This window comes from Heterocephalus glaber, unplaced genomic scaffold, assembly GCF_053883595.1.
Source record: "Heterocephalus glaber isolate CG9 unplaced genomic scaffold, H.glaber_assembly_v1.0 deba00001773, whole genome shotgun sequence".
Taxonomy (NCBI): Eukaryota; Metazoa; Chordata; class Mammalia; order Rodentia; family Bathyergidae; genus Heterocephalus; species Heterocephalus glaber.
Genome location: NW_028258463.1, coordinates 11,985,771 through 12,010,641, shown reverse-complemented (window position 1 = coordinate 12,010,641; position 24,871 = coordinate 11,985,771). Strand labels below are relative to the sequence as shown.

Below are 24,871 nucleotides of genomic sequence, written 5' to 3'. Positions count from 1 at the left end.
GGTGGGATTACCCCCAGTGCCATCGTGCTGGGCCCTAGCTGGATTCTTTTTTTTTTTTTTTTTGGTACTGGGGATTGAACTCAGGACCCTGCGCCTTCAAGGCAGGCGGTGGAAACACTGAGCTAAATCCCCAGCTCTTCTTTGTTTTTTTTTTTTTTTAAAGACAGGGTCTTGCCATGTAGTCAAGGCTAGCCTAGAACTCTTGCTTCAGCCTCCCCAGTGCTAGGATGACGGGCAAGCACCACCATACCGGCTTAGCTGCATTTCGGACTGTTGATGTATAACAGATCACCCGCACCTTCTAGGTAAATCCGCATAATTTTTTTTTAACCCTGGGTGTCGAGCCCCAGGCCTCAAGCGCACTAAGCTGCTCTGCAGACTGGAACTGAGTCGCAAGATCAAGGACCCAAGTTCGATCCCCGGTACCAAAAACAAAACAAGACTGGAACTGAGTCCCTTCAGTGTCAGGGTGGGTCCCACGTCCAGCCCCCCCCCCCAAAGGGAGTGGGTTGTTGAAAACGTTTGGTGACACTACCCGCAATCTCCCCTGTGGTTCTGGAGCACAGCGCATTTGTGTCTTCGGGATGCGCTCCTGTCGGTGTCCCGCTGCGGGACGTTGAGGCCCGCGGGGTCCCGTCCCGTCCCGGCCGCTCGGGCCCTTTAAAAGGCGGGCGGGGCGGGGCGCGGGGGCGCTATTTTTAGCGCGGCGCGGTCACGTGACGCAGTGACGTCGCCGAATGTTGTTGTTGGTGGCGGCGGCGAGCGCAGCCTGAGCGCCGCGAAGATGGAGGAGCTGTCGAGGGGTCGCCGTCGCCGCTGTCGCCGCCACTGCTGCCGCGGCCGCCCGCGCGCCCGGAGCGCCAGCCGCCGGGGGTGAGCGGCCCGGAGCCCCCTGACCCCTGACCGGGCGGCCGCGCAGGCCCCGCCCGCGCCCCGTCTCCGTCCTCCGTGGCCCCGCCGAGCAGGCCCGGCCTGGGTGGAGCCGCGCGCCCGCCTCCCGCGCCCCAAGCCGCCCGCCGCCGCTCGCTGGGGTCCGCGGCCCCTCCTGCCTGCCTGGGCCTGGTGTGGGGCAGCGCGGACCCAGCCGGAGCGCAGGAGGCGGGCGCTGCCGGGTGGGGACCCGCGCCCTCCGGCCTCCGCCCCCAGGAGCCGGTGCCCCGGAGTCGGCGGCGCCTGCAGCTGCGGCGCTGGGGGTTGTGAGGGGCCTGGGACTTGCTCTGGAGCTGGCTGCGGGGCGGCCGTGGGGGCCGGTGGGTCCCCGGGAGGGCGGGGGTGCAGGTCACGGGAACAAAAGGAGACCGGTGGCGGCCAGGAGCCCGGGCCGCGGGGACCCCGGCCGCGCTGCCCGCGAGATCCGTCCTGGGGCGCGGCTTGTCCCGTGGTCTTTCAGGGCCTCAGGGTGTAGACGGGAGGATCCGAGTCTCCCACGGCCGGGTACCGGGACCTGAGCCGTGTGGCTGCTGAAATGCGGGCCTGGGGCCAGGGCGGCCGCGCCGGCCGCAGGCGTCTCGGTCCTTTTCTCTCTTCCCTTAAGCGCGGAGCCTGGCGACCCCGTGTGCCTCCCCGAGCCCCGTTTGCCCTCTTCCCTCGGCGGGCCAACTCTTAGGCGGGTGGGGCTCTAGGACTTAGAGAGGGCCCAGGTGCCCCCTTCCGGGGTTCGCACACAGGCCGGGACCAGGGAGAGCCGGGTCTCAGGAGCACGCACCTGGGGAGTGGTGGGAGACGTCCCTCCAGGCAGCCTCCCCTGTACCAGTGCGCCCCTACTTCGGCTGGATCCTAGAACTGGAGGGGAACCGTGTCACGTGCCCTACCCACCCCAGGAGCTGCAGACACAGCTCGGCCCCCTTCTCCCGGTGCGGGCGCGTCTTGCTTGTGCGGGAGGAACGGGCCAGCCGGGTCACTTGTGTTTCTGCGTGGCGGGGGAGGGGCCGGCCTGGGAGCTAGGGGCAGTGCTCAGTACCAGCTGCTCTTTAATAATTAATTCTTCCTACTCGCATCTCGGGAGGAGGGCTGTCTGGAACACCACCCCGCACCCGCCAGCCTGCAGGGACGAGCTCCGGTGGGAGGGGAGGGCGGGGGGGGGGTGGTTCCTGGCATCCCCGAACTGTGGCTCATGAATGAAAACCTGCTGCAGCCCGCACGGGGCCTGTTGTAGCCCAGTCGGGCTGATTAAACGTTCTCTGCCTTTCTTCTCCGGTCCCGTTCCCCCCCCCCCCATCAGGCCCCTAGTCTTGAATGGGAAGCCTGTCTGGCAGTGCTGGGGAGGGGGCTTCGGCGGCCTGGGGTTCCAGGGTACACAGACCTGTCTTCTGCCCTCCCCCCTTCTCGAAATAGCAGCCTCCTCCATCTGGCTCGTGCAGATGCCTGGAGCTGCGTCTGAGCAGACAAACAGAAATGGGCTGATTGCGGGAATGAATTTGTCAGCCTGGTGCCTTTTTTCTCGCTTGTGGCCCTCCCCCTTTCCCTGTTCGGGGCCTGGGTGGCTCTGAGGCTCTGGGGGCTCTCGTGTGGCTCACTTGGGGGCAGCCCTGGCTAGTGAAGTGGTCGGCCGTGGCCTGGCCTGGAGGGGCCTGGGCGAGAAGCCTCAGGGCCCTGGGGGCTGTCTAGGCACTGCGTTCCCCATCCAGCCTGCGTGGCCACGGTGCTGGCCTGGGCACCGGTGTTCGCTGCCCCTAGGGCAGAACTGGGTGCTGGGAATGGCTGGTTGGCCAGGCCCAGGCTTGACTGGCCTCCAGGGAAGCTGGGCCCGGAAGTCCCAGCAAGCCGTTTGAGGGACCAGGCTCCTGCGGGGTCGCTGGCAAAGGCCGGCCCGTGTGTTGCAGTGCTCCTCCCCAGCATGCCAGGCTCTCTTTGCTCGTGAATGGGTGGGGCGTCTCCACCCCGTTCATGAGAGCTGCAGGGCGAGATGCAGCCAGGTTCCCATGGCCCTCCTGGTCCCACCTTCCTGGTGGGAGGTGGGTCTGGGTCCGGGACCCAGTGGGGTAAGAACAGGCTGGCCAGCAGGCTGAGGAAACAGACCTGGTGTGGGCCCGGGGTCTGCTGCTTAGGGCCTCGGAGCCCCCTCCGTGTTGCTCCCTGGCTTGGCGGCCCGTGGTGGGTCCCCTGGGAGCCACACACTCCCGCCCCACTGCCCACTGAGACCCAATGTGTCACGTAATGCGTACTCTGTGGAGGCAGGCATGGGCCACCCAGGTCTCTTCGCCTCCTGTTACACCCCAGACTGGAGTCTGCGCCCTCCTGGTCCTTCCCACCAGGGACAGGCTGTGTGTGGCTTTGCGTCCGGGAGCCCTGGCCAGTCAGTGGCCCCGCTCAGTGGCCGACACTCCCTGTAGGAGGTTGCCCGGGCCCAGGCCAGTGCATTACTCTGCTCCTCCCTTGTTGGGTGGCTGAGGATGGTGGGCTGAGGCCAAGCCTGCGCTTCTGCCCTTGGTGGATTCACCTCCTTCGGAGATGGGCCAGGCCCTTTCACCTTCCGTGGGCAGCTGTGGGAACTTCTGAACCTGGGCTCCGCAGCCCACGGGAAAGGGTGTGAGCCGGTCCAGGTGCCGGGCTGGTGTGGGCCCTGGCTGAGCTCCTGCCCACTCAGGCACTGCCAGGGCTCCTGGCCCCACCTGCCGCATTCCTGAATGTGGGTGGCCCCAGTCCTGGCAGCCTCTGTCCCTGACCTCACCTGGTCCTTACCCCAGACCCTGCCTCTGCAGGTGCATGTCCAGGCCTGTGGGGGAGCAGGGGACAGGCACCCCGGTCTTCCGTGGTGGGCATCCTGCCTCCTGGGCTCCATGCAGGCCTCCTGGAACGGCGTGCTGGGGACCTATCCTGTAGGAGTTGGGCTGTGGTGGGCTCAGCCTCCTGGATCGCCCCCCATCCTATGCTTGGGGTTTGGGGGTGACCTCAGGTGTGGGCCAGGTGAGATCACGTCTGGGTGGCCCAGGTGGTTGCAGCCCAGTGTCTGAGGCTGAGGTGTAGCCAGGGCAGGGTTGGCCTGGCAGTGCCTTAGTCCTCCGTGGCTACTGGGCCGTTGAGTGTCTCAGGGCATGCGGGAGACATGCCTCTTTCTGGTGTCAGCCCAGGCTGGGCAGGCAGAGCAGGGGCGTTTCATTCCTTGTCTCGAAGGGCACAAACTGTGTGATACACAGAGGCCTCGGGCTTGGGCCCTGGAGCCCTAGGCCAGGCGTGGATCTGAGGACTCATGATCGGGCTCTGGCCATGCTGAGCAGGACGAGGACAGAAGCACGTGTGCCCTGTCAGGTGCACGGGAGGAAGCTGTGCTCTGTCCCAACTTCAGCTCCAGGGGCAGGGCCAGCAGCCCCTGGGCCTCTGCTTGGCCTGGGGCCGTGTTCCCAGCACCTCGGGCATCTGTGAGGCTTCCCTGGCTGGCTGCAGTCACTGAGGTCTTGGCCTTTTCCTGCCCGTTGGGTACCAAGGGCCTCGCCAACTAGGGAGAGGGCAGAGCAGGGCCACCCGCTGCACATGCCCCTCGGTGCTCCGGCAGGTGGCCCCCTCGCATCCGGACACGCTGCGTCCGCTCTAACCCACATCTCTCCCCAGGGGTGCTGCTGTGAGTGTCTGATCACCGTGCCCTGGAGGATGGCCTTGGATGGGCAGTAGAGGCACGGCGTTCCTGGACGCCTGTCCCGTCCGTCTGTCGGCGTCTGTCTCTCTCAGCACCACCGCAGCTTCACCCCCTCCTGTCCCAGCCCCCGCACCGGCGTCTTGTGGGTCCAGAGCCGGCATGAACTCTCCCACCGAGTCGGGTAAGAGCTGCACTGGGTGGGCTGGGCTGTGTGACTTCTGGCCTGGCCGCCAACGGCTGCATCCGAGCTCTCAGAACAAATGAGGGGTCAGGAGTGGAGAGGCACTGTAAGGAAAAGCAAAGGCCAGCCACATGCCTGCGCCCGCTGTCAATGTGGGGCCCTCGGGACCCGGAGTGGCCTGGGCTGCCGGGGGTGATGCCTGTGCCTGGGTGTGTGGCATTGGGCTGGGAGTGGGGTGGAGTTTGAGAGGGTCTTGGCGCTACGCTGAGCCCAGGTGACCCCCCGCCCCCATTTGTGGACACGGGAGAGTCCAGGTTTGGGGTCTTGGAGATTTCCCGTTCCCCTCTGGCCTTAGGACTCTGCCTAGCGCTGCCACAGAAGTCCCTGGCTGGGACAGAGACCACCATACGTGGGGCAGCTGTGGTTGTGTCTGAGTGGCTGGAGCTGGACCCTGGGGTTCCCGGGGGCCGAGGGCCAGTGCCGGCTCCTGTGCAGGCTGGAGAGCTTGGCGTCCACCTTGCTGAGCCTTAGCCTACAGGGCCGCTGCACCCTGAGTCCCTCTGTAGGGTACACGCTGGTTTCCTTCTTTTAAAGGTTGGGAAACGGCTCAGGAGGGAAGCCCACTCTGATGCCCCTTCATCCCCGCACCCCTGTGCTCCCCTGGGGGCTGGTGGGTGGTCTTCCATGCCGGCTGCTGTTCCCTCCTGCCCGCTTGGCAGGGGCAGGGGGCCTGGGGTGCCCCTCGGCCCTTGGTCATCTCTGCTGGGTGCTGGCCTGCAGGTCAGGTATGCCTGGGGCTGCTGCCTGCTGCTCCTCTGGGCTGAGAATCTGGCCTTTCTGCTTTGACTGGGCTGGGGTCTCAGCCTGGACCCTCTGACGGAGGACAGGAGGGGTACTTTGTGTGAGCCATTTGCCTGGGTTTTAGGCCACACTTCACCACGTAGTGCGTTTCCCTGAACTCCTGGGAGTCTGGTGCCCAGTGACTGAGCGGAGGCCAGGCTCAGGCCGGGGTTCGACCATAGAGCCCTTGCACACACGGAGGGTGCTGAGCGGTTCCTGCCCACAGTCTCAGGGTGGGGACCATGCCCTGGGCTGCAGAGCCGGCTGGCAGGCAGGGGTGTCTCAGCACGGCACACTGAGCAGGCAGGGACGCAGGGCTGCGTCAGGGAGGGAGCTCCCGGCCAGGGCTCAAGGACACGCGGGATGGTCACGGAGCCCTCAGCTGGGGCTGCATCCAGCCCCATTCCTGGTCGGCCACCCTGGGCGTCGGCAGGGCCACCTGCTTCCCGGGAGCTATTGGCCGACTGGGGTTCAGGGTTGGTGGTCGGAGAGCCCTGCTTACCCCGTCTCTGCCAGCCGGCCGGCCTGGGCAGTGCGGGTCCCTGCAGGAGGCGGCTGGGTTCCTGTCCCCAGTGTGGGCAGGAGGCGCTCGTCTGCCCGGCACCACCCAGCACCTCGGCTTTTCTCTCCTTCCCTTTCCTGAGGGAGGCAGAAGCCCCTCCCCTCTGGTGCCGGAGAAACTGGGGCGCGGGTGCAGGGTGGGGCAGGAACCTCGGCGTCCATGTGCCAGCCCCAGCTCGCCCTCCGTGCCCTGCGAGGGCAGGCGCTGCCTGAGAGGGAAAGTGGGTCAGCGCCGAGGGCCGGCCGGGCTCCTGGCCTCCGTGTCCCTGTGGCCACCCTGGCGCACGTGGGCTCGTCTAGCCGGGTCCGCTCCCCTCCCCGACCTGTCCCACCTTCCTGGGGACCAAGGGTTAGGGTGGAGGAGGTGGGGCGGCCCTGGGTGCTGTGGGAGACCCTGCTCAGCATTCCTGCCTTTCCTGCTTTGGCCCTCGGCACAGAGCTGGCACGGGAGGCAGCAGAGGGGCCCTGGGTGGCAGGGCGATGTCCCCACACCCTGGGGCAGCCCCAGAGCAGCATCCCTTCTCCCTCTCCGGCCCAGGAATTGGGCCGAGGAGGAGTTCACAGAGCCTCGGGGGAGGGGGGGAGGGCCGCCCTCCGTGCTGGCCCCAGGTGGGGTGCAGGGTCCCTGTCCTGAGTGCTCCGTGTGTTCACAGGGTGGCACTTGGGGTGGCAGAGGGGGGCTGTAGCGGGAAGGACCAAGGTCAGGAAGAGGCTGCCCCTGCCCCTGCCCATGGCACCCCTTTTGCTGCCCCAGAGCATTCTGGGAGTTGGCCCTGGCGTGGCAGGTCTGACTCTGCTTTCCAGTCCACGGCAGCCCCCAGCCTCTGGTGCCCCCAGCCTGCTACTGTCCATCTTCCCTCCACTGGTGCTCTGGCTCAGGGTCTGCGCCTGTCCCAGGAGCCTGGCTCTCCTCGGCGCTCTGCTGTGCCTGGGGCGGAGGGAGTGGGTTGGGCCCGGCCGGGCCTCCCAGTTGTGCCCAGAGCAGGCGGTAGAGTCCCAGCAGGATGGGCTGCTGCCCCTCACCTTCTGGCTCCTTTGCGTCTCTGTCCATCACCCCATGCTGTCTCCCCGGTCTAGGCCCAGAGATGGCCTGCCTCCGCCTCCTGTCTTGTCCCTGTGGGCCTTCGAGGAGGGACCCACCTCCACTCCTGGCTGGTGGAAGCTGGGCTCCAGCAGTCACGGCTGCCGTTGTCCTCACTTGGCCGCTGTCTGCAGGCCCCCGGTGGGAAGCTGCGGTCAGTGTAGGGGAGAGGACAGGTGTCCCTGGTTCTGTGCCTGCAGTAGGGGCAAGGAGAGGCCTAGCGGGGACCCCAAAATAGCGACTGCGACATCAGGAGGGGATGTAGACCAGGAATAACCTGGCTATTAAAGGCTATGGGGAGGTCAGGGGGCCGTGGCGCGTCAGGCGCAGTGCTCAGGGCTGTGCCTGCTGGGCCCTGGTCCTCGCCACTCTCGGCAGCGGCCCCAGGAGCCCTGTGTGGCCCTTGTGGGAGGAGTGGACTCACAGATCATCTCCCAGCCCTGCTGTGTAGGCAGTTGTGTGACCTCAGGTGAGTGTGATCACACGGTGCCTTGGTTTCCCCATCTGTATCTCTCTCCCAAGGTCGTCGAGCAGGAAAGTGAGGTGCCGTGTGTGCCGGGCTCAGCCCTGTACTAGCTCAGGTCCAGGGCGGAGCTGCCGGCCTCGCCACCCAGGGAGGGAAGCCCTGCAGGGCCGTTCAGGAGACACTGGGGGAGTCGGGCAGCCTTGTCTCAGACATTCGATTTTATTTTAATTTTGAAACAGTTGGCCTCAGACTCACAGCGATCCTCCCTGCCTTAGCCTCCTGAGTGCTGGGCTCACAGGCACGTGCCGCCATGCTGGGCTCGACATAAAAGTGTTAGAAAGGATTGGGGATGTAGCTCTGTGCCGGAGTCCTTGGTCAGCAGGCATGCGGCTCCATCCCGGGCGCCGAGAATGGTCTATGAAAAGGAAGAGCAGGGGCTGCAGGAAGTTTAGGCCAGGTGGTGACGCCTGTGTCCCTGCCCCCAGCCTTCTGCTTCCTTTGCGTCCCGTGGCAAGTAGGAGAGTGGACCGGGCCGCTCTGGCCACACGCGCTCCCAGCCTGTGCCCGTCCCCAGCCCAGCTTCCACCTCCACCAGCCGGCCAGGCTCTCAGCCTTGGCCCCAGGCCCTTCCCTGATGGTCCCCTCCCTCGCTGGCGCTTCCTCCTGGGTGGAACGCCGCCCCATGGGGCCTCCGCCAGCCGGCTCCTGGCAGCCCGCGCTCCGAGCCCTCACCTATTTATAGCCAGGCCCTCCCCCAGCTGCTATTTCAGGCTCTTGCCAGCTGCCGGCGGCTCACTCCTCAGAGCAGGGAGCCGGCCCAGAGCTGTCACGGGCTGGGAGGGGACTCAGGGCCACCCGCCGCCCGTTGCCCGCCGCGCTCCCTGCCCGTCCCTGAGCCACAGGGCTCCCGGGCCCTGACCGTGGCCCCCAGCTCTACGCCCTCAGGCTTCTGCCCAGCTGTCCCTGAGCGACGGCTGCATGTGGCACCCCACCACCACTCGGGGCCCACGGTGACCAGGGAGTCCCGAGCCTCAGCCACCGTGCGCCCGCAGCCCCGTGCCCCTCCGGGAATGCTGCTGGTGCCCAAGGCACAGGGGCCCCTGGAGGTGCTGCAGACAACCCACGACACGGAGCCCCCTCTCTCAGCAGATGGCGTGGCTGGCCGGGAGCCGTCCCTGGAGATCCTGCCGCGGACACCACTGCGCAGCATCCCCGTGGCAGGTGAGCCAGCACCCACTGCGCCACCTGCCCCTCACTTCCCTCAGGTGGGGCCATCCTGGCCGCTCCTAGAAGCTGTGCTGAGCAGGGTGATGGTGCCATCGGGTCATGCCTGCTCCTGAGGTCGCCTCCTCGGGACCCTGTTCCTCCTTCCCAGGCTGCCGGCCCCAGGAGGGTCACCCACTGCTGAGCAGGGGCTCCCTGGGCTGGTGACCTGTGGTCTCTGCAGCTGGGGTGCCAGGGGCTCGGTGACCGTCCCCCAGGCCCTGGTTCAGCCTGGCCTGTGGGTGCAGAGCTGTCAGTCTGGCCCAGGTGACCTGCTGGCCCCTCACCTGCACCTTCTCGGCAGGGACTTTCTCAGACTTGCTTGGGGGTGGGCTCCCCCCAGCAGCCTCTCCTCCCTGCTCCCAGGAACCTGTTGGCAGCACCAGGCCCTCCTGGCACAGCTGTCCCACCAGGCCGGCACCACAAGATGCTTCCTGCAGGGAGGGGTGCTGGGCCCATGCCCGCGTGGCCTCCTGGCTGCAGCCTGGCGCATGTGTGAGCGCGTGTGCGTGCTGTGGGGAGTCCTAGCTCTGAATGTGTGGGTGTGGAGCCCAAGGCTCTGAATCAGGAGGGGGGCTGTGAGCCTCCCAGTGCCTGAGACCCGGCTCTGAGCTTCGGGATAAGGTTGGGCAGGGTTCAGGTTCCCCAGGGGCCCTGCTGCACCTACCAAGGCGTCTCCAGCCCCAGGAGGTCTGAGCAGGCTGGCTTTTTTCTCTGCTAATCCAGCCTGCAGCTCTGGCTCCAAACCCTGGCCTTGTCCCCCAGAGGGCAGTGGGTGTTCAGTCCCTGCACCCTCATCCTGCGCCAGCCCTGTGTCTCCTGCCCAGCGCTTGGCCTGAGCTCCCTCCCAGCTGTGCCCCTCGAGCTGGACCTGTCCCCCTGCACCTCAGCCCTGTCCCCTACCCCGAGGCCAGCCGGCCCTCCTGGCGAGGCGAGAAGAGGCGTGAGTCACCAGAAGCCAGCGGCAGCCAGCGCTGGAGAGGGCGGGAATGTCCCTGAGGCCCGGAGTGCTGCCTGTGACGTGCGGCAGGACAGATACAGCCCCGGGCTTGGCTGCCTGTATTCCTTTTTCTTTTTTGGACTCTGGAATGTAAATAGATGTTTCAAATAGAAACACTTTAACCTTTGGCTTAGAAAAAATGCCCACCCCAGATAAGCAGGGTGGTGAGGGACTGGGCGGCAGCCTGCTGTTTCTTGCCTGTCCCACGTCCCGACAGGACTTGGGGTCCCGGTGCCCGTGGCTGTGGCAGCGCCCTCATTCCTTCTTGATGGCAGGCAGCATGTGTGTCCCGGGCTCCCGGTCCGAAGGGTTAGAGAGAGGGCCGTCCGCATGGGGCTTCCCCGCCATCCCAGCAGCAGGTTTTCGGCAGTTTGAAGGGCAGCCTTTGCTCTCTTGGTCATATTTTTCTTTTTTTTTTTTATTATTTGTTACCAGGGATTGAACACAGGACCTTGCACTTTCGAGGCAGGCAGCGGAACCACTGAGCTAAATCCCCGGCCCTCTTGGCCACATTTTTGTTGTTATTTTGATTTTTCTGAGATAGTGTCTTACTGTGTGGCCCAGGCTGCCCTCGAACTCACAGTGATCCTCTTGCCTCCGCCTCCTGAGTGCTGGGATGAAGGGGTGGGTACCTGCTGTCCTGCTGGCTGCCAGTGCTCAGCGCCAAGCACGGTGCCTGGGACCTGGATGGACACCGCAGTGGGTGGAGCCGTTCCCGGCTCTGTTCTGGGGCCTGGCCCTCTGGTGACTGAAGCACAGCAGGTCCTGCCGGGGAGGGCCAGGCACACTGCTGTTCCTGAGAGGAAAGTCGAGTCTTGGAGCCATGGTGGGGTCTGCAGGGTTGAGCTCTCAGCTCACCGTGAGCTTCCCAGGAGTCGCTGCTCTCTTGACCTGGACGCGGGGTTCCCCTCTGTGGCCCTTGGTCTGGCTGATGCCTGGGTAGTAGTGTGCAGGGCGTGAAGGGAGGCTGAGGCAGGGGGATCCCAAGTTAGAGCCCAACCTGGCTAGCAGCGATTTAGCGAGACTCTGGCACAAAATAAAACAAAGAATAAAAAGAGCTAGGACATTGGTCAGTGTGGAGGCCCTGAGTCTGGTCCCCAGTCCTGGGAGAAGACACCAGAGGACCTCTGTCCCCATGCAGGGAGGTGCTCTGGATTCGGATGGGCCCCAGGCTTTCCCTCTGTGTGACACAAGGTGTGCCGGTGTGGAGCCAGCCCTGGTGGGGAGCAGTCTTCCCATGTGGCAGGTGTAGGAGTACTGGGGGCTCCCCTGCCTTATCCCCTGTAGGAAGGGTGTTAGTAACACGTCTCCAAGTGAGAAGGACCACAGAGGTCAGGGGGCTTGGCAAGGTCACAGCCAGAGCTGGGATTTGAACTCAGATCTTGGTGTGGGGTCCTTGTTAAAGCTGCTTTTGTGGCCCTTGTTAAAGGTGGCCCTTCTGGGGGGATGTACCCCTGTGCCAGTGTCACAGCTTAGCAATTGGAGCGTGGGTTAGGTTCCAGCCCCAACTTGCCCTGGTTCAGTTGGCTGCCATGTGCAGTGTATGACCTGTGTAACTTTACATGGCAGGCTGCCTCTGTGGCCCAGTTTGTGCTCCCAAAGAACAGGGACCACTCTGGCCTTGGGGAGCTCTCCTGGGCGTTCTGAGGGGGGGTCCCGCTTCCTTTAAATACGCAGGATCGCTTGGAAGTCTCTACCTGTGTGGACTTGGGCCCCGAGGAAGCAGCATTGAGCTCCCCGCCCTGGGCCTCTTGTTCTTGTGCCCTCAGCTGTCCTTTCCCAGCTGCATGGCTGCCAGACAGGAAATCAGATTCGCTGTGTTCGCACATGCAGCTGTGACAGCCGGCAGTCGGGATGCGGGTCGGTGGGTGTCAGGCCCGGTCCTGGCAGATGCTCCAGGGAGTGTGTGCACGAGTGCGCGGCCAGCATTAGCTAACTGTCGTCTGTGGCCGGGCCCTGCTTGGAGGAAGGAAGGCTCCCTTCTTGCACCCTGTGCAGTCGGGGCAGTGGGCCCAGCCACCCTGGCGATCCCGGCCCCCCAGAAGCCCTGGTGTCAGGGCCTAGCTAGGAGAGAGGCCATTGGTCCCCAGCACGCAGGTGCGGAGGGGCCAGGTGCCTCTGGCTGTCAGGCTGGCTGTGTGTGGGTGGAGGCCGGTCTCCCACCAGCCCTGCGTCCCAGCCCGCAGCTGGGTAGTTGGCTGGCCCTGTGCCTTTGTATAGCACCCAGCTCAGCTCCCAGTGTTTCCTGGGAATGCCAGGAGGTGGAGTCTGCCTTCCCAGACAGGCACTTGGCCTGCTTTTTCACGGTGTGTGTCCCCCGGGCTGCAAAGCCCTGTCAGGACTTTTTGTTTTTGTAGCCTAGGCTGGCCTTGAACTTGCAGTTCCTCCTGCCTCAGCTTCCTGAGTGCTGGGATTACTGGCATGCGCCACCATGGCCAGCTTAGCGTTCACAATCAGGGTCAGCACCAGCTCCTGGGACTCCCTGCATCCAGCCCCCTTGTGCCCCGTGCTCCCGGGCCCTGGTGTTCAGAGTCGGCTAGCTGCCTTGTCCAGATTCTGTGACTGTGGTGCTGTGCAGGGCTCCTGCCGCAGCTCTTGGGGTATCCAGGAGCAGCCTTTGGATTTCCCTTCTGGCTTTGCTTTGTTTTTGAGACAGGCTCTCAGTGTAGCCCAGACTGGCCGTGAACTTACAGTCATCCTCCCGACTCAGCCTCCCAAGGATTGGGACTAGACGCGTGCGCCACCATGCCCGGCTCCTCTTCCATGGCACAGCCGGGTGGGGGAGGGCAGAGCCAGGATGGCTGGCGACCCCCACCTCCGTCCTGGGGCCCCTGGCAGGGTTTGCCCCTCTGGCTGGGACAGTTGCGTCTCCAGGCCCTGGTGTCCTCAGGAGACAGTGTCACGTGGCTGTGTGTCACCACGGGGCACAGGTCCTCCAGGTGCTCAGCAGGAGGGTGTGGGTCGGGGGAGGGAAGGGACCCGGGAAGGCCGTCCCGAGGGCAGGGATGCAGCCCGTGTGCACGAGTGCCAGGCTGCGGTGCCATGTCCCCACCATGGAGGACAGAGCGGCCCTTCTTGGGGACAGCAGGCGGGTGAGGTGCCTCAGAGGTGCTGCACCTGGCCCTGGAGGGGCTTTGGGGGACAGGGTCGCAGCGTGGCCTCGGGACGCAGGAGGGAGCCCAGTGTCCTAGCCACCTGGGGTCTGTGAAGTTGGCCCCATGGAATTCTGCTTGGGGTCTGGGAATGCTCCCTGGCCTCTAGGCAGGCGCCTGTGTTGCCAGGGCCCCCATGGAGCAGCGAGCGCTTCCCAGGACGGGCCTGGTCTGTAGCCCGGAGGCAGGTGCTGTGCTGTAGCTCGCTGGTACCCGGTACCCGGCTCTGAGCTGGACCCCGGCACCGCAGCCCAGCAGGTGGCACTGTCCATGCCCACTTCCACCCCAGCCCCGGCCTCACCATTCCTTGGTTGGGCAAATCGCTGGTGAGCATCACGGGCCACACAGGGGAATGCTGTCAGAATTGTGGCGGAACCTGTTGCACCAACCACGGCCTCCCTATTCACGTAAGAGCCCAGAAATAGATCCTGGGAACCAGCCACGGTGGTGGGAACGTCTGGGCCCCTGCCTCCCTCCCAGTGCCCTCGGGCAGGGGCAGGGATGGGCGGGAGCCTCCCCCTCTTAGGGACAGAACCAGTCCGGCATGGAGAGTGCTGCCTGCAGCGGGCTTGACTGGGGCTCTGGTGGGCCCAGCCTGCTTGGTGGGGGCGCCGCTCTTCCCAGTTGGGCTGCTCTGGGCACAGCCATCTCCCTGAGACGCGAGGTGTCTTTGCCTGTGCCCCAGTGTGCAGCGTGGATGCACACAAAGGCCGTCGCACCAGCCTCTCAGCGAAGGACTCTGAGCAGACCAACCCGTGTCTCCTCCTCCTTGGGCCTCTGAGGCCACTGGCTCCAGGTCAGGACACTTCAGAGTGGGCTGGGCGGGCCTGTACACAGAGCCACCCCAGGGCTGTCCAGGGAGCACTGGGCACCGCCCCTGCTGGACTCTGAGGGCCGTGCAGCGGGCAGGTGTGAGGTTTAGCCTTGCGCACAGGTGCTGCCCAGAGCTGCTCTCCAAGGCCACGCATGGGGTCATGGTTTTAGACCGGGGCGGTGCTGGCCGAGGTCCTGGGGCTGCCGTTGGTGCTGTTGGTGCTGCTGTGGAGCCGTCTTCCCCGGTTGTGCTGCCCAGCAGTCTGTCCCAGAGCCCACCAAGTTTATGAGGCACCTGAGGAGGACAGGCCAACTGGGTGGACAGGAGGGGGCGCCCCCGCTCTACTGTCCCCTGGGCTGGCATAGGGGCCCTGGCTGAGCCAGAGCTCAGGGCCTACGGGCCGCTGGATGGAGCTGCAGCCCCAGCCACCCGCTGTGCAGTTAGGGTCAGCATCAGGACAGGGCGCTGTGACCAGCTGGTTTCTGGGTTCTCAGAGCTATCAGTGCAGCTGGGTGGGGAGCACCCCCCGTGACCCCCTCCTGGACTTCCGGGGGCATTTTGCTGCGTGGAGTATCCAGCTCGCCCCTGTGGGTAACAGCACCCCTCTGCCCAGCCTCCTACCCCCCACTTCCCTGCCAGGGGCTCGGTTTGGTGGCAGCTGCTGCCACCTGTTCCACTCGTGCCAAGTGGGCTGAGGGCACCGACCCTCCAGGATGCCCTGGCCAGCTAGGCCCTGGGCTCTGTGCACTGCGGACAACATTCTGGGGTCTCCAGGCCTGCCTCTTCCTTCTGGAGTCCAGCTGCACAGCCATGGCCCCTGCCAATCTGGGCAGAGCCAGGTTGCCACCTGGCAGAGCCCTGGTGTATTCTGAGCTGCTGCAAATCAAACCCTCCACTGCCCGGGCTCCCACCTGCTGGGAGCAGGGCTGTGAGGAGGCCTGTCCATCCTCCAGCTGCCAGTGGGGTTGTGGGTCCCACACGGCACAGCCAGGCAGCTCAGGGCAGCGGCTGAGGGAGATCCTATGTCTGAGCTGCATGCGAGGGAAGGCAGCCCTCTGGCCTGGGTTCCAGCCCGAGTGGGTTATCTGTTGGGAGCCAGGAGCGCTTGGACCCCTGCCCTTCCCTGGGCAAGTGGCTTGCCTAGAGAGAGCCCTGCAGCCTGCCCGGGTCCTCTCTGGATGCCCGAGTTTCATCTGGATGAGGGCTGCTTCCCCGAAGGGCCAATTTCAGGGGCTGTGGGCGGGGACTGAGGGGGTGTGTGCTTGAGTGTGCGCAGAAGGCTCCACCCTCCTGGGCACATCTGGCCACTCCTGCAGATGTGGCTCTGGCCTGGTGGCCTCAGAGTCGTCAGCATGGCTGACGGGAAACCACTGAGGAATGTGCCAGCCGCCTCTGGGAGCAGCATTTGTTGGAGGCAGACACCAGTCAGGCTCCCCAGACACACACACACACACACACACACACACACACACACACACACACACACACACGCACCCGCCGCCTGGGGTTCCTCAGCCCCGCCTGCCTAGATGACACTCTGGCTCCTGTCCTGCCCTGAGCTGGCAGGCAGGGAAGTGGCCTGTCACTGCAGCTGTCCAGGATTGGGGTCCTGTGTGCTCCACAGGCCGCCTGGCACCGGAGCCCTTCCCGTTCCTGTGGGCTTCCTGGACTGTTGGAGGAGAGAGGGGCCTGGCTTTGGGAAAAGTGGAAAAGAAACCAGATGGGCTGGTCCTGCCTTCTCACTTCCTCCTCCCTGGCCAGCTTCCTGCCTGCCCTTCCTGATGGGCTGGGCTTGGGGCTCCTTGCTGGCGGAAGTGTTTGCCCTGTCACCCTAGCAACCACAGGGCTGTGGGGCGAGTGATGTTCGGTGACCAGGGCACAGTGCTCAGGGATCAGGAGGTTGAGGTCGGCCTACATGAGTCCACCTGGTCTGAACCATCTCTGCCCGCTGTCCGCGGTGGGGGCTCAGGTCCTGGGACCCCCGAGATCCCCCACCCGCCCCTGGCTCCCTCTGCAGCAGGATGGGGCTGAGGGCCGCCTCCTCGCCCTGCTTCCTGTCCCCTCCCCCTGCACAGCTGCTGTTTGGCTTGCTCTCTATATAGCGGGGTATTCAGGGTAATCACAATAAAACTGTTGAGAAGAGATAATGCAGCAGAGGAAGCTAGGCTGGCTCCCAGCTCCCTCTGTCCCTTCCCCCATTTCCATCCCAGCTCTCCTGCCCCTGCCCTGCCAGTGGAGGTGGAGAGGGTGGGGTGAGCAGGTGGTGCCCCCAGCTCTGGAGCCAGCCTCTGTGCCTCAGTTTGTCTGGTGTTGTAGCCTTTGGCAGGGGAGTGGCGTTGTGAGGTCCAGAGAAGGCACAGGAAAGTGAGCAAGGCGCAGGGTTTGTCTTCGTAGCCTGGTTCTTCAGCCTCTCGGCTGGGTCTGTCACGTTCTCTAGGCCTCAGTTTCCTCGTCTGTGAGGGGGGCAGCAGCAGTGCTCAGGCAGTGACTGCACGCCCAGTGTCTGGCCGATCCCTGCCCACCGGCCACTGCGCTCCTCCCCCTGCTCCTCCCCGGCTGCCGCCTCTTCCTTCTCTTCAGCCTCTTTTCAGACAGGGTCTTAGCCCAGGCTGGCCCTGACCTCACAGCCTCCCTCCCGCCTGAGGCTCCCGAGTGCTGGGGCCAGAGCCCGGGGCCTGCACTTGCCCAGCAGCGCTGTGCCCCCAGCTGTGCACCCCTCGCACGCCTCCCTCCCCAAGTCCCGGGTGCAGTCTCCTCACTGGGTGGATGGCAGTGTCCGGCACGTGTCCTGATGCCCATGCTGCACTCGGGGCCCGGTCGCCCTGCCTGGTGCCCACTGAACATTTTCCTCTTGTTTGTTTGGTTTTTTTTTTTTTGGTACCGGGGATCAAACTCGGGACCTTGCGCTTGCGAGGCAGGCGGCGGAACCACTGAGCTACATCCCCGGCCTGCATCTTCCTCTTGTGCCCGCAGTGGAGGTGAAGCCAGCACTGCCCGGGGCCATGCCCAGTGCTGTGGGCCCCGGGGTGCGGCGGGGGGCGCCGGCCGGGCCCATAGACCCTGTGGACCCCACGGACCCTGTGCTGCGGGAGCGGCAGCTGCAACAGGAGCTGGCGGCCCTGAAGCAACAGCAGCAGCTGCAGAAACAGCTCCTGTTCGCAGAGTTTCAGAAGCAGCACGCGCACCTGACGCGGCAGCACGAGGCGCAGCTGCAGAAACACCTGCAGGTGAGCTCGGGGCGGCGGCCCTGGCCCTGCCCTGCCCGCTGCCCGCCGCCCGCGTCTGCTCATGCCACCCTCCGCCTGCCTGCAGCAGCAGCAGGAGAGGCTGGCGGCCCAGCGGCAGCGCGATCTGGAGCAGCAGAGGCAGCGCGAGCAGCAGCGGCAGGAGGAGCTGGAGAGGCAGCGGCTGGAGCAGCAGCTGCTCGTCTTGCGCCACAAGGAGAAGAGCAAAGAGAGTAAGGATGGGGGCGGTGGGGTTGCTGGGGCCCAGGCTGGCGCCCAGCTCAGCGGCCCCACCCACAGGTGCCATCGCCAGCACCGAGGTGAAGCTGCGGCTGCAGGAGTTCCTCCTGTCCAAGTCGAAGGAGCCCACGCCAGGCGGCCTCAACCATTCCCTCCCTCAGCACCCCAAGTGCTGGTAATGCTGGGGCGGCCCCCCCCTTTCTGCCCACCAGGACCCGTCCCTGTCCCTGTGTCCAAGGGACCACCCCTAATTGGGCGGCGGTGGGCTGGGCGCGGGGTGACTGGTCCGCCTCTCCCAGGGGAGCCCACCATGCTTCTTTGGACCAGAGCTCCCCTCCCCAGAGCGGCCCCCCTGGGACGCCTCCCTCCTACAAGCTGCCTCTCCTGGGGCCCTACGACAGCCGTGACGACTTCCCCCTCCGCAAGACCGGTGTGTGCGAGGCGGCCTGCACTGGCGGGCGGGGGCAGCGGGCAGAGGCGGGCCTTGGGCTGGGCCAGGGCCCGGGCAGCACGCTGAGCCCCCACGCCCCTCAGCCTCGGAACCCAACCTGAAGGTGCGCTCGAGGCTAAAGCAGAAGGTGGCCGAGCGGAGAAGCAGCCCCCTGCTGCGCCGCAAGGACGGGGCCGTGGTCAGCACTTTCAAGAAGAGAGCCGTGGGGATCGCGGGCGCCGGCCCTGGGGGTGAGGGCTCCCGCAGTCCCATCCTGGGGGGCCGGGTGGATGGCCAGGGCAGGCCCAGTGACAGCCGCTTCTCCGCAGCGCCGTCCGTGTGTAACAGCGCGCCCGGCTCCGGCCCCAGCTCTCCCAACAGCTCCCACGGCACCATCGCTGAGAACGGCTTCGCGGGCTCAGTCCCCAACATCCCCACCGAGGTAGGACGCCGAGCCCGTGGGCCAGGACCGGGGTGCGCACGGCCCCTTGTGGCCCAGCGCAGGCCCCAGCTGCCCTCAGCCTGCCTTCGCTCCTCAGATGCTCCCGCAGCACCGGGCCCTGGCCCTGGATGCCGCCCCCAGCCAGTTCAGCCTCTACACGTCTCCGTCGCTGCCCAACATCTCCCTCGGGCTGCAGGCCACAGTCACTGTCTCCAACTCGCACCTCACGGTGAGAGCCTTGGGCGGACGGGGCGACAGCCCAGGGCCGGGTGTGGGGCTCCTCTCACCTCCCGACCCCGCCAGGCCTCCCCGAAGCTGGCCACGCAGCAGGAGGCCGAGAGGCAGGCCCTCCAGGCGCTGCAGCCGGGTGGCCCGCTGACTGGCAAGTTCACGAGCACCTCGTCCATCCCGGGCTGCCTGCTGGGCGTGGCGCTGGAGGGTGATGTGGGCACCCACGGGCACGCGTCCCTGCTGCAGCACGTGCTGTTGCTGGAGCAGGCCCGGCAGCAGAGCACCCTCATCGCAGGTGAGTGGGCGTGGGGACCCCGCCGGTTCCTGTTCAGTGGGGACAGCCATGCTGGAGGGGTTAGAAAGAGCCAGGCATGGTGGGACATGCCACCCAGCATTCGGGAGGCTGAGGCAGGAGGGTCACCATGAGTTCACAGGCAGCCTGGGCTACACACTGTGTCTCAAAAAGGGAGGGAAGGGAAAGGGAAGGGGATGGCAAGGAATTAGTTTTATGCCATATATTTAAGTTGTATTCAGGCTGGTGTGGTGGTGCACACCTGTAGTCCCAGATCTTGGGAGGCTGAGGCAGGAAGATCACTGAGAGTTCGAGGCCAGCCTGGGCTATGTAGTGAGTTCAAGGTCAGTCTGAACTGCATGGCGAGACCCTGGCAAAAAAATCAACGAAGTAAATAAGTACATAAGTAATATTAAGAACATTAACTCTGTGTACGGACTGTAGTCACTGCTGGGGATTTTACCCGTTTCACACTGAGTCTTTGGGGTCCGCCGAGCAGTGTAGACAGGCTGAGTTCCCAGGTCTCTGTGGCCACTCACAGGCGGCAGCTGTGGCTCACGTGGCTCAAAGGAGGACAGCACTCAGGTGCCTGTGGGCATCACCGAGGTCCTGGGAGGGTGGGCGTCCACCCTGGCCCCGGGCTGGTTGGGGGCCTGGTCAGCGCTGCCTGGCTGCCCATGCACGTGGTGGCCCAGGACCTTGTGTGCACCGGGGGGGCTCGGGGCTGGGCTGGGCTGGGGTGCCAGGCCCCGTGCAGCACAGATGGCTCACGCGCCTCCCCTCCCCAGTGCCGATCCACGGGCAGTCACCCCTGGTGACAGGCGAGCGTGTGGCCACCAGCATGCGAACAGCGGGCAAGCTCCCCCGGCACCGGCCGCTGAGTCGAACGCAGTCCTCGCCGCTACCGCAGAGCCCCCAGGCCCTGCAGCAGCTCGTCACACAGCAGCAGTTCCTGGAGAGGCAAAAGCAGCAGCAGCTGCAGCTGGGCAAGGTACCGGGCGGTGGCGGCCGGGCGTGTGCGGCTTTCCTGTTCTGTTTCTTGGTGTTTTGAGACAGGGTCTTGCTATGTAGCCCAAGCTGGCCTGGAGCTCACCGCGGTCCTCCTGCCTCGGCCTCCTAGTGCTGGGATGAGAGGTGTGTGCCCCTGCCTTCTGCCCCCAGATCCTCACTAAGACTGGGGAGCTGCCCAGGCCGCCCACCACACACCCTGAGGAAACCGAGGAGGAGCTCACGGAGCAGCAGGAGGCCCTACTGGGTGAGGGGGCCCTGGCGGTGCCCCGGGAGGGCTCCACGGAGAGCGAGAGCACCCAGGAGGACCTGGAGGAGGAGGAGGAGGAGGAGGAGGAGGCGGAGGAGGACGGGGAGGACGGCTGCGTCCAGGCCCAGGACCCAGCGGGCGACAGTGGCCCTGAGGAGGGGCCCGACCTGGAGGAGCCCGGCGCTGGCTACACAGAGGTGCCCTTCCACCCCGTGCCAAGCTTGGGGGCCCTGGTGCCGTGTGCGCTGCAGTGTCCTGCGCTGCCGTGTGTACGCATTGCCTGCTGCTACTACAGCGCTCCATTCACAGCGCAGGGCCCAGCGGCCTGACTCATCCCCGCCCCCGCTGCTTACCTCAGAGCTGCTCGCTGACTCACGGTCCCTCCGGGGATGTGCACAGGCAGGCAGGCGGCGGGCCTGTCCCCAGGAGCCCTGCGGGCCTGGGCCTCCGGGCAGTGTGGGGTTGGGGCACCTGCCCCTCATCACCTGCCTCACCCCCACCCCTCGCCCCAGCTGTTCACAGATGCCCAGCAGCTGCCACCCCTGCACGTGTACCAGGCACCCCTCAGCCTGGCCGCCGTGCCCCACCAGGCCCTGGGCCGCACCCAGTCCTCACCTGCTGCGCCAGGGGGTGTGAAGAGCCCTCCAGACCCGCCCACCAAGCACCTGTTCACCACCGGTGAGCGCCTGCTCCGGCCTCTGCTCCTGCGGCTGATCAGGGTGGCACTGCAGTGCGGCTCCCTCTGCCCGCCGCACTGGGCTCAGGGTCTGTCTGTGCCCTGGCATGCGCGCCAGGCAGGGAGGGAGCTCAGCCCTGGGCGCGTGTGGCTGGGGATGGCCGCCGACTGACCCAGTCTGTGCCCAGGCGTGGTGTACGACACGTTCATGCTGAAGCACCAGTGCGTGTGCGGGAATACGCACGTCCACCCTGAGCACGCTGGCCGCATCCAGAGCATCTGGTCGAGGCTGCAGGAGACGGGCCTGCTGGGGAGGTGCGAGGTGAGGACTGGCGCCCGCTCCCACGTCCCGCTCCCCCCGCCTGTCGCCCTCCTGTTCTGGCCCGAAGCAGGGTGGAGTCCGGGGTGGCCCGGGGCCCCTGGGCTCGGGGTCACAGGTGCAGAGCCCCACGCAGCCTCTCACCACCCCGCAGCGGGTGCGGGGCCGCAAGGCCACCCTGGATGAGATCCAGACGGTGCACTCAGAGTTCCACACGCTGCTCTATGGGACAAGCCCGCTCAACCGGCAGAAGCTGGACAGCAAGAAGCTGCTCGGTGAGGGTGGCTCCTGGGCCCGGTTGGAGGCTGGGTGGCAGGCTGGCCCAGCAGGAGCGATGTGGCAGCTCCGTCCCTGTGCCCCGCAGGCCCCATCAGCCAGAAGATGTACGCCGTGCTGCCCTGTGGGGGCATTGGGGTGAGTGGGCTGCAGGTGCCCACGGGGATAGGTGGGCAGGGCTGGCGCCCACCCCACCCGTCCTGAGCCGATGCCCGCTGCAGGTGGACAGCGACACTGTGTGGAATGAGATGCACTCCTCCAGTGCTGTGCGCATGGCCGTGGGGTGCCTGCTGGAGCTGGCCTTCAAGGTGGCCGTGGGCGAGCTCAAGGTGAGGCAGGGACAGTGGCAGGCGTGGCCTCCCCTCCCTGAGGCTCTGTCCTCTGCAGCTCAGCTCCTGGGGGCCAGAGGAGGGTGGTGACAGCCCCTGGACAGCCAGAGGCTAAGAGACCCAGGGACCAGCACCGGGATTGACACTCGGGACCTGTGCGGTGCCCTGACACTCCGCTCGGTGTGCCTGTCTGACCCGTGTCCCCTTCCTTGCCTGGCTTCTGCTCCTGTCCCCATGCCCACCCTCCCTGGCCACCTTGCTTCCCTGTGTCCGGCCTTTGTTCTCTGCCCGCACCTTTTCAGAATGGCTTTGCCATCATCCGGCCCCCAGGACACCACGCCGAGCAGTCCACGGCCATGTGAGTGCCAGTCCCGCCGTCCTGTCTGGGCAGCCCTGTCCTGCTGTTCCGAGGTGACACCCGCCCTTCTCCCCGCCCGCAGGGGATTCTGCTTCTTCAACTCCGTAGCCATCACGGCCAAGCTGCTGCAGCAGAAGCTGAACGTGGGCAAGGTCCTCATCGTAGACTGGGTAGGCGCTGCACCCCACAGCTCCCGCCAGTTGGAGAGGCCCCAGGGTGCCTCCCCTGCAGCCCCACAGCGGAGGGCTTTCCAGCCTGAGCCGCTAGCGACAGTGCCACTGCCGCTGCTAGAAGGCCGGAGCCCGGGCTGACGGGCGTCAGGGACCCACTAGCTCCTGAGCCAGCCACCCCGAGTGGTGGGAGTGAAGGTCTGGGTGAGAGCCCCACCAGCCACCCACCGAGCCCACAGAGATGGGGGCGCTGCACCCTCTTCTGCTCCCTGTGCTTGGGGACCTCGCCAGGAACAATCCCTAGCACTGGCAAAACCTTTAGAGCCCAATTTTGGTTTAAAAATTCATACAAACGGGGCCAGGGATTTAGCTCAGTGGTTCCACCGCCTGCCTCGCAAGCGCAACTTCGCAAGCACAACAACTGGAGCTTGATGCCCGGTACCAAAAAAAAAAAAATTCATGTAAATGCTAGGCATGGTGGCACACAACTATACTCCTAGCTCCTGGGGAGGCTGAGGCAGGAGGATTGCCATGAGTTTGACAAGGCCAGCCTGGACTACATAGTGAGACCCTGTCTGAAATAATTAAAAATTTTATGAAAGGGCTAGGGATGTGGCTGAGTGGTAGAGCGTTTGCCTGGCAGGCACCGGAACCGGGGCCCCTTCCCGAGAACCCAGAGAAACAGAGAAGATGGTGGATGTGGGACCCCCAGCCTCAGTGCACTCCAGGCTGCCCCGCGTCATAGTGTGTGCCTGGCGCAGTGGGCCCGGCCCAGCTGGAGTGGAGGCTGGCAGGTCAGGCGTGTCCCGTCCACAGGACATCCACCACGGCAATGGCACGCAGCAGGCCTTCTACAGCGACCCCTCGGTGCTCTACATCTCGCTGCACCGCTACGACCACGGCAACTTCTTCCCGGGCTCTGGGGCCCCCGAGGAGGTGCGGCTGGGTCCTGGGAGGTAGGCTGGGTTGCCGGGCCCCCGCCTGAGAGTCACATCTGCCCTCCCTCCTGCCCACTGCCAGGTTGGCGGGGGCCCCGGCGTGGGGTACAACGTGAACGTGGCCTGGACGGGTGGCGTGGACCCGCCCATCGGTGACGTGGAGTACCTGACGGCCTTCAGGTAGGGTCGAGGGGTGGGCGTGGTCCTGGCATGGGGGGGGGAGAAGGCATGGCCTCGCCGCAAAGGCGCCGAGGGCGTGGTCCCAGCCGAGGGCGTGCTTGCAGGACAGTGGTCATGCCCATCGCCCAGGAGTTCGCGCCCGACGTGGTTCTCGTCTCTGCTGGCTTCGACGCTGTGGAAGGACACTTGTCCCCCCTGGGTGGCTACTCTGTCACTGCCAGATGTGAGCCGCTGGGGCCGGGGAGGGAGGGGCATAAGGCAGGCCACTGTAGAAGGGCAGCAGGGATCTGCCCTGCGCGGCTGGGGGCGACTGGGAACCTTATTTTATTTTATTTTTATTTTTGGAGTTTTGAGACAGGGTCTTGCTGTGTAGCCCAGGCTGGCTTCAAACTGTCAGGGATCCTCTGCCTGCTCCTTAAGTGGTGGGATGGCAGGCGAGCCCCATGCCTGGCCGGGCGGTGGCGATTCCCTCGCTGAGTGTTCATCTCCGACAGACCCCTCAGCCCCCTGCCCTGAGGTTTGCTTAGGTGGGGTTTCAGTGTGCCCGCTCTCTGTTCACCTTCTGCTTTCCCTCTCCCCTCCAAGGCTTCGGCCACCTGACCAGGCAGCTGATGACGCTGGCGGGGGGCCGGGTGGTGCTGGCCCTGGAGGGGGGCCATGACCTGACCGCCATCTGTGATGCCTCTGAGGCCTGTGTCTCCGCCCTGCTCAGCGTGGAGGTGAGGGCCGGGCCAGCCCGGGGTGTCCCAGGCAGGTTGCCTGTCCTGATGCCCAAGCCCCCTCTCTCCTGCCAGTTGCAGCCCTTGGATGAGGCCGTGCTGCAGCAGAAGCCCAACGTCAACGCGGTGGCCACGCTTGAGAAAGTCATTGAGATCCAGGGTTCGTGGACGAGGGGGGACCCTAGCCTGGTGGGAATTGGGGGCCAGGGCTGGGGGCCCTGACCCGCCCCTGCCCCTGCCTGTGCCCCCAGGCAAACACTGGAGCTGTGTGCAGAGGTTCTCAGCCGGCCTGGGCTGCTCCCTGCGGGAGGCACAGGCAGGTGAGGCGGAGGAGGCAGAGACTGTGAGCGCCATGGCACTGCTGTCTGTGGGCGCCGAGCAGGCACAGGCCTCGGCCCGGGAGCACAGCCCCAGGTGAGCGCCGCCCGCCCGCTTTGCCTGTGCCGCCCATGCCCGCCTCACGCCTCCGCAGCTGCTCAGCCCCATCTGTCCCACAGGCCTGCAGAGGAGCCCATGGAGCAGGAGCCCGCCCTGTGACCCCGCCCCGGCCTTCATCATTGTGATTTTGTTTATTTTTTGTATTAAAAACAAAAAGTCACACATTAAACAGTGTGGTGTGGGTCTCTCAGGGTGCCCAGGCCCTGCCCAGCCCCACTGGGCACCCTCGCCTGTGCCCTACGCAGTCCTCCCCTGCCAGCAGCTCTGAGGCGGAGCTAAGGGTTGGTGCCTTGGCTTTGGCCTTAAGTCCAGTGGCCCTGTGGCCTCAGGACCAGCTGCCCGCCCTTACCCTGTCCACGGCTCTGCCAGGGCAGGAATGGAGGTGTGTCCGCTGCCAGACGGTCTGGCCCACAGCCTGCA

At 65.5% G+C, this 24,871-nt stretch overlaps 1 protein-coding gene across 7 annotated transcripts; it reads left to right on the top strand.

The window, feature by feature from the left end:
- Window positions 1-722: 722 nt before the first annotated feature.
- On the top strand, window positions 723-24,620 carry Hdac5 (histone deacetylase 5). 7 transcript variants are annotated; one of them, XM_087202356.1, is made up of 28 exons: window positions 723-873; window positions 4,549-4,754; window positions 8,852-8,923; window positions 13,407-13,524; window positions 16,905-17,158; window positions 17,244-17,388; window positions 17,456-17,570; window positions 17,695-17,825; window positions 17,930-18,076; window positions 18,155-18,267; window positions 18,365-18,496; window positions 18,571-18,793; window positions 19,579-19,781; window positions 19,952-20,245; window positions 20,561-20,726; window positions 20,913-21,046; window positions 21,198-21,318; window positions 21,408-21,457; window positions 21,541-21,648; window positions 21,951-22,006; window positions 22,089-22,176; window positions 22,993-23,112; window positions 23,197-23,294; window positions 23,399-23,517; window positions 23,880-24,013; window positions 24,089-24,173; window positions 24,265-24,427; window positions 24,511-24,620. In XM_087202356.1, exons 3-28 carry the CDS (start codon window positions 8,852-8,854, stop codon window positions 24,548-24,550), a joined length of 3,429 nt encoding a protein of 1,142 aa, XP_087058482.1. In that variant the 5' UTR covers window positions 723-873; window positions 4,549-4,754; the 3' UTR covers window positions 24,551-24,620. The 7 variants fall into 7 exon arrangements, with proteins under 7 accessions (XP_087058482.1, XP_087058480.1, XP_004859298.2 ...); XM_087202354.1 differs by lacking the exon at window positions 13,407-13,524 and having other exon boundaries at window positions 17,247-17,388; XM_004859241.4 differs by lacking the exon at window positions 13,407-13,524.
- Window positions 24,621-24,871: the final 251 nt, after the last annotated feature.